The 10,482-nt window shown below is 38.6% G+C and overlaps 1 protein-coding gene across 8 annotated transcripts in view; it reads right to left on the bottom strand.

The window, feature by feature from the left end:
• Positions 1-10,482, bottom strand: part of C1H12orf50 (chromosome 1 C12orf50 homolog) — a 33,283-nt gene that overhangs the window by 22,635 nt on the left and 166 nt on the right. For 4 of the 8 annotated variants that reach the window (XM_050935727.1, XM_050935715.1, XM_050935732.1 and 1 more), the window contains exons 1-4: positions 7,099-9,990; positions 6,499-6,662; positions 4,084-4,203; positions 2,918-3,041 (exon numbers count right to left, since the gene is read on the bottom strand). The exons of 1 other annotated variant lie outside the window; for it this stretch is intronic. In XM_050935727.1, the coding sequence (XP_050791684.1) occupies positions 2,918-3,041; positions 4,084-4,095 (136 nt within the window). In that variant the 5' untranslated portion in view covers positions 4,096-4,203; positions 6,499-6,662; positions 7,099-9,990. Of the gene's footprint in view, positions 1-2,917; positions 3,042-4,083; positions 4,204-6,237; positions 6,292-6,498; positions 6,663-7,098; positions 9,991-10,482 lie in introns of those variants that run through there. 3 more of the 8 variants (XM_050935706.1, XM_050935710.1, XM_050935737.1) reach the window with 3 other exon arrangements.

Consider the following 10,482-nt stretch of genomic DNA (forward strand, 5'->3'; position numbering starts at 1 on the left):
GCTCTTCCAAGCTGCACTCTCATCCATAATTTGGTATGCTTTTTCAATTGTTATTCTAAAAACAGAGCTTCCTTTGCTAAGTCTTTCATGGGTTGCTCAGTGCACTATAATGTGTTTGGCTTGCACATGTGTCATCATGTACAGTACGCACTGGACACATTCCCATGAAATAGACAGCTCTGGCAAAGTCTGCACTCAGCTTAAGTTAGATTTGTCTCACAGACAGAAAAGAACTCCCCCCATTAGGCTACATTTTCTTTGTTCCTATTCTTCTGGAACAAAACTGAAGCCTTTTGCCAATGCCTGTCCCATCACTATGCTTGGAAATAGGCCACATGATAGTCCATGTTAATGTGACACCACTATAATGATCAGTAGTGATCTAAATTATTGAGAAAATATTAAGTTGTAATTTTTTTTGCAAATTAGTATATATTAATGTGTTTAATATGCATATTAAAGTAGTTTATAAAAGTCTAGAGTCATACATGAGTCAAATATGAACTGAAAATTAATCAGACATGTATTGTTTAAGGGCTACATAACACTCCCACTGAAGTTATTATTCCACTGACTTCAGCATGAGCCCAATATATTTAGCATCCATATTGATCCAAATGTTGACCTCAGTCAGTAGGGCCAGTGACACATTCACTGACACTATTCCATTCTATGAACTTGAGTTGGTCTTCAATATTTTGCCTTAAGGCTACAGTCACTTTTCTTGGTTTACAGATCCACAAGAGGGACACTGAAACAACTTATTCCACAAGATACAACCTTGTATTCTTTAAGAATATCATATGCAGTAGCTTTGGCTTCAAAGTCTGGATGCGCATACATGGTGATCCCAATCCTGAAGACCTAACTCAGGCAAAACTTCATTTTGCTTTAGGAAGGGTTGAAAAAGTACTAGCCATTTTTCCAGAAATAGTCTGGATTTCTGGAAATCAGAGAGTAAAAGAGAAATCATAATTAAGAAGTATTTGCTTCACATATTCTCTCCCTAACCCCATCCCCACGTGCCCAGCCTGAAAGACTTAATTGAAGTCAATTAAGAGGGTAAAACACTTGAAAGTGACTTGAACACATGATGCAACTTAATTGAAAGACTTAATTGAAGTCAATTAAGAGGGTAAAACACTTGAAAGTGACTTGAACACATGATGCAACATTAGAAATTATTTTTTTAACTGTCTCCAAATGAGGGCCATTTCATACATATGACATTTAAAATTTCCCTGACTTGGTGTGATGTCCCATCATAGACTGCTGGTGACATCACACCCAGCAAAGAACCTTTTTCTTTTAAAATATTGCCTAGGTTTCTAAACTTTTTCATTATTTTATGAATAGTAAAAATAATAAAAAATAGTAAACATTCTGAGTAAACCAAAATATGAAATAGTAAATGTTTGTAGGTGTTGGTTTTTGTGAACATTTTATTGCCATTCCTATGTGCTAAATCTAATCTGTCCTTCATTTTGAGATTTTCTATTTTCATCACCACAGTTTCTATGCACTAACTCTCTTCCCCACCTCAGCTGTTTAATAATTGAAGGCAATTGATGGAATCCAAAATTTATCTTTACTTAGCTAGCCTGTATTCGCAAGGGCAGAAATCAATTCTCTCTTATTTCATTTGTTCGTTGTATTTTAATTTCTGGAGTAGCATACACCATGTTGTGGTCACTGTGAATGCTGTGTTTTACACCAGGAAAAGGCTTACATAGATTCTAACTCTCTGGTTCACTGAAACTATGAGGCAGTTGTCTCAGAAACATTCTCATTTGGCAAAGCTAACCATTTAATCAACATCTAATTACTTGCTCCATTACTGAATGGAATCTTAAAATAAAAAGTTTTCCACTCAGCCAGAACCCCACTTTGAAAACACAGTGGTCCCCCAAATGCCAAGAGATGCTGTGAAGCCGATGCAGGAAGATGAGTTCTTATTTTTATATTGACATTTGGCTGGTTACCTGCTTTGAACTTATACGTGAGAAATTCTTACATACCCTCACCCTCTTCAGATGTATAATAAATTAGATCATTTGTATCAGGAATGTGAGCAAAACAGCCAGCAGTTGCCAGGAGAGGAGAAAAAAATTGATTATTTCTTTCTGTATTGAGATCAGTAGATCATTTCCACAGATGGAATAGATTATTTCAAATGTTGTTTTAGAAGGCTTACTTGATTTGTATGTACGTAAGGGAGTGGGGGAAAATTGAAAAGGATAGTGATGTATGATTAACCAATGAATCATGGCCATGCAGTAATGTACAGTATACATTCTTCTGAAATTGTGACTGCATAAATGACCCCAAATGAATACTATATGCTGTGAAGTACTGCACTGCTTTAACATTCAGCTCCTGTGTTTGAGTGAAGTCCTGAAGAGACCTCACTGTCAGTGAAGAGGCCATTATGTATTTGGAAGTGGATGAGTGGGTGTTAGCAAGGCCCAAAGCTTTACAGAGGTAGTAAAAAATACAGGGATTTCCTATAACACAAACTCTTCAAACTAGATTTGACTGCTTATACACAAATCACTGCCTCACATGATTGTCATTCAGCACATCAAGGATACACACAGCATGTAAAATGTTACAGTGTATAATTTTTCACTTGTGAGACAAATGGATTAAAATTTGAGTTACTATTCAGTACATCAGCTTTGATGTAACTGTTACCTACAGACATTCTTAACACAATGGCCAAAGAAATTCCTAGGGGAACCCTAGTCAAACATAATCATTAAGTCCTTTACTAACCTTGACTTCAGATCAAATTCCACCCAATCTGCAATGCTGTCTTTCTTCACCTAAAAGGTTTATAACAACACTAGAAGCGGCCAATACATTTTTAGCATACCTATTTCAATGTGCAAATTATTGAGAAAATAGTTTTACTCACTGCTACTAGGTGGCAAAAAAAGTCCATTTATATTACGAGGTTTGCTATGATGGAAGACACAACTGATCCTCACACAGCCTAAAGGCTGTGTTTCCCAGAAACACGAGATTCTGTTGTATTTTTGCTACGGGAAAAATAAAAAAGTTACAGTTTTTAGATATGATGATTATAACAAACAACAAAAAATAATGGATGGAACACTGATTAGTACCATATATCAGTTAAAAAAGAAGAAATATGGTATTGTTGTGAAGGCATAGGACTAGGATACATGAGGCCTGATTCTGATCTTTTACAACAGTGTAAATTAGGAATTTCTTCACTAAGATCAATGGAGTTATAATGGTGTCGGACCAGAATCAAGGTAATGGATTCTACTCCTGGCTCTGCTACAGACTTTCTGAGATGTTTAGAAAAAAACATTAATTTTCTAATACCCCAAATTCACTTAATTTTTGTGTTTCAGGGCTTGTCTATTTGAACAGTTAGTGTGCAGCAAGCTGAGGTGTAAATCTATCTAATATTAGTGTGCAGCACACTAACTGTACATGTGGACCCTGCTACCAAACATTAAAAGTTCCATAATGTGCTTTGATCTACTCTGCTTTGAAATGGGAACAGAAAAAAGTGAACTAGAGAACTTTTAGTTTGTGGTGGGAGAGTCCACATGGGTAGTTAGCATGCATCACACTAATATGAGGTAGACTTATTCCCGCACTTACTGTGCACTAACTGTTCATCTAGACAAGCACTTGGTTTCCTTATTTGTAAAATAGGGTAATAATACCTACCTCACAGGCATGTTGTGACACTAAATACATTCATGCTTGTAATATGCTTTGAGATCCTTGGATGAAATCTGCTGTATAAGTCCAAAGTATTACATTTTTATTATTTTATTATAAAAAGTATATTATTAATTATTATTATGAAAGGAAAATCAGAAAAGCAATTAATATCCAGTGACTGACTTTGAATCAATACACGTTTTAAAGCTTGTAGTGCATGCTAGCCACGGACTTGGAGGGTGGGGGGCAAAAAGCTTGTATCTGGGTGCCACAAGGTCTTCATATTTGAATATGAACTTGGGTGTCAGATGTGAAGTTTAAAAGAAGTGAGGGTCAGTTTTGCTTTAAGAATGAGTGTACTTCAAGAAACTTATCTACCTGTATTTCCATATGTCTAAAACGGCAAAGCTGATGTGAACATCTTCCCTCTCTCCATAACGAGCATACAATCTCACTGCCAAGGGCTTTTTCACAGTGACGGAATCGGCACTTGGAACCCTAACACGGAAAAAAGGCAAGTCAAAGTTGTATCATGTTAGATTCATCAGAAGTTGGTTTATATCTTCTTTATTAATGAGGAAGTGGACAATACACTAGTCTGTATAGCACAGTATTATTGCTGTGACAACATACCTGCAAGCAACAGAAAAAAATTAGGACCTGATTCACAGATGCTAGTGTAGCTCCACTATGCCCAATTCTGCCGCACAGGTAAAAATTCCAAGCCAGTGGGAGTTACACCTGTGTGGTTGAGGGAGAAAAGGCCATTGGGCTCAATGGAACTGCTACTGATTTATGCCAGTGTAAATGGGGGAAAATAAGGTCCTGTTACTGTCACATGAATTATGCCGTAATTGCTTTGTCCAATTTAGTTAAAATACCTGAAGATATGGGGCTCCCATTACTTAGGAACTTGGGAGACTATTCCACAGTCTACTGGGGTATTACTATTTTCCTGATATTTGAACTAAATTTGTCTTTCCCAGCTCTATCCCTTTACTCCTATTTATATCCCTGGATCACCCTAAGCAATTCCTCAGCCTCCTTGTTGTTTATACCGCTCTCAGATACTAGCAAATGTTAACATAAGTCTCCCGTAGCAATCACTAAGCAAACTACATAGATGTTATTCTTTCAGTACCCTATTCTCCACTACATAACAGCTATGCTCAGAGGTAGTGAGCAGTGGCAGTCACAGGAAGCTGGCTGCTGCTCAGCCCCAGCCAACGTCAGAGTTGCAGGAGGCATTTTCTAACATCCACAGCTAGTGTAAGGCCTATAATGGGGCTTAAGAAAGCAGAAGATCAGGCTTAGAGAAGCTCAGCTCAACCACATCCCCCACACCAGCCCAAGTCACCAACTAACACAACTCTTTCCTCATCCTTACAGCAGGGATATCGGGGCAACTGGTGTTATGTAGCACAAAGTAAATTTAGCAGATTAAGAGACTGACCCTGAATCTTCTCTCATAAATCAAACATTCCAGCTACTTAATCATTTTGTTCTCTTCCTTTGATTCCATCCAGATGATCAATATCTTTCTGGTTCTGAAGTGCCCACCACTACATGCAGTCTTATAGATGTAGTTTCACCACTTGGGAGCATGGAGTGGTATGATGAATACTACTTAAATGCTCTTGTGTTAGCTAGCTGTCCGGGTTAAATTTCATTTTCTTTTCTTTCTGTTATTCCTGTACCATTTCTGGAGTTGAGAACACCTCCTAATTTAGTAACATCTGTGAATTTTAATACCATTTACTCCTCTTTTCAGAGCATTATAAAGTACATTAATTATAATAGGGCCAAGGGGTACTGTCTGTAAAATGCACTACTTTATTAAATAAAATCACTGCAGCTGGCCAGACTGGTAACATATGCTAAGGATTTGTACTGAAAGTAAAACCTATTCACTAAGGTCCTAATCCTGCAAATGGACGTACTAACATGGACTTCTGCATCACCTCATTGACTTTGCGTATTGGGCCCATTCTCACAAGCACTTCTTCAAAGGGTGATAACATCAAGAATTATGTGATTTCAAAAAAGCAGTATGAAGGAAAGTCAGGTAGTCACACTATCAATACCAGGCAAAGTTCCTGTTGTCTAACAAATTTATAAATGTTGTTTATCACAGGTTATAAAAATGTTGTTTAAATGAAACAGAAGTGTGTTGAGTGATCTTTATGTAGTGTTTACAAAAGTCCACCTTACACAGTGCACATTTTTCATGAATTAAACCCCTTTAGAGTGTGAGCTTGATTTTCAGAACTAATGAGCACCCACAAATCAATCTGGAAACTGTGAGTCCTCATCATCTCTCAAAACCAGGACCTATGTGTGTGTCAAATATATATGTATGGAGACACACACAGAGTGACATATACATCAGTATATAAAGAAGAGATGTAAGTTCAGACTAAAAGAACGAGGTGTACTTGTGGCACCTTAGAGACTAACAAGTTCAAACTATAAACTCCTCCTTACAGCAGGAAAATTAAAGATGCAAACCACTGTAAATTCTACAATATTTACCTTTATGCAGGTGGAATAAAAATAGAAATAGCAGTCATTCCCAACTTCTGCCATTGTCACCTCTTGTACTTCTACTCCACTGTCTTTATACAAGAAGGGTATAAATGTACAGGTAAGAACTACCAATGTGTACGGAAACAAAACTCCTTTTTCTGAAGACAGTGGTTTTCAGGATCTAAGCTCTATTTCCTTTTAAAAACAGACCTCCAATTATAGTATATCTCAAAATTATATTTAAACTAATTACAAATCAGACGGTACCTTCTCCAGGTTTGCCGAAGTGATGAAACATTGAAAGTGGTTGCTAGTCAGTGCACAAATTCAAACTTCCAGAATTTCTCTCATTGTTACTTTAGTTCTTATGACATCATCACAAATGACATCACATGACCATTTAGACTGGGACTGCTCACTTATTTTCATTGCTGTTGAGTAAAATAGAAAAAAATGAAGTTGTTCTAAGTAGTCTATTATCCTAATGTTTCTTGGATTCAAAACAGATTGAAACATAATTCACATGAGTTAGAGAATACACAACAGGGGTAGGCAACCTACGTCACATGTGCCAAAGGCAGCACGCAAACTGATTTTCAATGGCACTCACACTGCCCAGATCCTGGCCTCCGGACCGGAGGGCTCTGCATTTTAATTTAATTTTAAATGAAGCTTCTTAAACATCTTAAAAACCTTATTTACCTTACATACAACAAGAGTTTAGTTATACATTATGGACTTATAGAAAGAGACCCAAAAAACATTAAAATGTCTTACTGGCAAGCGAAACTTTAAATTAGAGTGAATAAATGAAGACTCTGCCCACCACTTCTGAAAGGTTGCTGATCCCTGATATAGAATACTCACATAACTGTTTGATGCAGGAACATGTATAGTTTGTAGCCGTATGGACCTCAGGATATTAGAGAGACAAGTTGGGTGAGGTAATATATTTTATTGGACCAACTTCTGTGGGTGAGAGAGACAAGTTTTTGAGCCACACAGAGCTTGCAAGTTGCAAAATGCAAGGTGGAACAGATTATTTAACATAAGTAGTTATTGTAAGGGACCATTGAAGGCAGAGTGGCCCATTAACACGGCTGCAGTCATAGGAAAAAGGAGAGGGAGTTAGTGGGTTACAGCTTGTTGTTTGGCCAGTGACTGCAGGGGTGCTAACGGACCCCCACCTCCCATGCCAGTAGATTTGGGCTTGTAAGGCTCAGACTAAAGGGCTGTTGAATTACTGTGTAGAAACCTGGACTCGGGGTGGAGCCCAGGCTCTAGGACTCTGTGAACCCAGCAAGATGCCTGGGAAAGAATTTTCTGTAGTTTCTCAGTGCCCTACCCATCTAGTGTCTCATCACCAGCCACTAGGGATATTTGCTACTAGCAGTCGCAGTTTGGCTACATGCCATTATTGGCAGTCATCATACCATCCCCTCCATAAACATATCTAGTTCAGTGTTGAAGCCAGTTAGGTTTTTTGCCACCACTGCTCCCTTTGGAAGGCTGTTGCAGAATTTCACTCCTCTGATGGCTTGAAACCTTTGTCTAATTTCAAGCATAAACTTGTAGGTGATCAGTTTATATCAATTTGTTCTTGTATCAACACTGGGGCTTAATTTAAATAACTCCTATCCCTCCCTGATATTTACAGAAAGCAATCATATCTCCCATCAGCCTTCATTTGGTTAAGCTAAAGAAGCCAAGCTCTTTGAGTCTCCTCTCATTAGGTAGGTTTTCCACTCCTTGGATCATCCTAGTAGCCCTTCTTTGCACCTGTTTCAGTCTGAATTCTTTCTTAAACTTGGAAGAACAGAATTGCACATTATTCCAGATGAGGTCTCACCAATGCCTTGTTTAATTGTACAAACACTTCCCTATCTCTACTGGAAATACCTCACCTGATGATTCTTAGGGACTGCATTAGACTTTTTCATGTCTTAATCACACTGGCAGCTCAGTCATCTTGTGATCAGTTAATACACCCAGGTTTTTCTCCTCCTCTGTTGCTTCCAACAGATAAATCCCCAGTTTATAGCAAAAAATCTTTTTAGTCCCTAAATGCATGACCTTGTAATTTGTGTTATTAAATTTCATCCCATTTTTATTACTCCAGTTTTCAAGGTTGTCCAGATCTTCTTTTTTGATATTCCAGTCCTCCTCTGTATTGGCAATACCTCCCAACTTTGTGTCATCCACAGATTTTATTAGCACACTCCCACTTTTTATGCCAAGATCATTAACAAAAATGTTAAGTAAGACTGAGCCCAGGACAGATCCCTGAGGAACTCCACTAGTGACCTCCCTCCAGTCTGATAGTTCACCTTTCACTATGACTTGCTATAGTTACCCTCACTCCTTTAACCAATTCCTTATCTACCTTTCAATTCTCATATCAATCCCCATCTTCTTCAATTTAACTAATAATTTCCCATGTGGAACTGTATTAAAGTTCCTTACTGAAATCCAAGCAGATTAGATCTACTTATTCCCTTTGTCTAAAAAATCAGTTATCTCCTCAAAGAAAAAGATCAGGTTGGCCTGACACAATCTACCTTTTGTAAAATCATGTTGTATTTTATCCCTATTCCCGCTTATCTCTATGTCCTTAACTATTTTGTCTTTCAACAGGCCTGTAGTTTCCCAGATCACTTTTTCCCCTCCTTTCCTAAAAACAGATCCTATATTAGCAATCCTAAAGTCAGCGAGTACAACACCCAAGCTTACAAATTCATTAAAAAATCCTTGCTATTGGGCTTGCAATTTCATGTGCCAGATCCTTTAATATTCTTGGATGGAAATTATCCAGGGCTCCTGATTTAGTCCCATTAAGCAGATTGTGTTTGACTTCCCCCTTGGATATAGTAGTTTCCATTAACCACTCTGCCACTATCCCTAAACTCCTCTTTACACTTATTAAAAACTGAGGAAGTATTTATTTAGGTGTTGGACCATTCCTAGACTGATCTCCACCCCATCTTTACTGCTTAGCAGTCCCAATTCTTCTTCCCTTGTTTTCTTTTTATTTATATGTATATTGAACTTGACTGGCTGTGGTAAGAAAAGAACTGAAGTAGTTAGCTCTACATAGCCCTTTTATATCCTCAGATCCAAATATTCACAGCTGTGAGAGGGTGTTTGAGGAATCCCAGTTGATGCTGCTTTCCAGCAGATTTCTGAAGCTCAACTGTGCCAGCTGGTTCATCTCATAATAAGAAATATGCAGAGGCCAACTCCAGAACCAAATTAGTTTTAATAAATCAAATTATTTTGTGATGTTTATGACTTGAGATGATTCTGCTTTCTCTCTGTGATTTCAAATCACTTTAGAAACATTAGCTGAGCACTATTCCACCTCTTATAGATGTGGAAACTGAGGTACAGACCAGTTACTTCCATAAGGTCACACAGCAAGTCTGTGGGAGAGCTAGGAATAGAACACAGAAGTCGTGACTCCACACAGTCCTCCATATTAAAAATGGTATTTTTAACAATAAAAATAAATAAATATGATAAATAATAAAGTGTCCTGGTACTTGGATAGGCCTCGTTGAGAACAGTTTAGGAAATTGGCACTTCACAAAAAAGTACCATACAGCACACCCTAGTACTTGAGAAATTCTTACATGAAATAGGATAGGACCTTCACAATACATTGAGTTGGAACCAGCAACATTTTCCAGTGACTGATATTTAGTTTATGTTCTTTCTAAGAAAGCAGCGATCACTGCTATCAGCCCAGTCCTGTCCATATGCTCAATGTCTCACTTCTATCTTTTCCCAGAACCAAGTTTCACTGAGTTTCACCCACCCATCCATGCCTGGAAAGTCAGCGAGTAAACATGAGGTTACATTAGTGAATAGAGGATAATGAAAGCCATGGACAACACAGATGTAGAAAATGTTGCTGAGCTACTGCAGCAGAGGCAGCTTACAACACTGAGGCTAGTTCCGAGCACAGATGCTGAAGGTCTCCAACTGCAACACAAGCGGAAGGCTAGCGCCCCACCTCCCTACATCAGGGGACTGCCCGGCTCTAACACCCACATAGCAACCCTCCAACCATCTCTAGGGCAGGAGAGTGTGGGGCTGTAACACCCTCACAGCTACCCCCGAACCATTCCCTGGGCAGGGGGTGGGAGGCTGTAAGACCCACACGCTAACCTCCCTCCCATCCCTAGAGCAGGGGAGCGCGGGCCTGTAGCACCCGGAGGGCGACCCGATGCAATGAGCGGCCCCTGTGCAGCG

This window comes from Gopherus flavomarginatus, chromosome 1 (genome assembly GCF_025201925.1).
Source record: "Gopherus flavomarginatus isolate rGopFla2 chromosome 1, rGopFla2.mat.asm, whole genome shotgun sequence".
NCBI classification, from domain to species: Eukaryota; Metazoa; Chordata; order Testudines; family Testudinidae; genus Gopherus; species Gopherus flavomarginatus.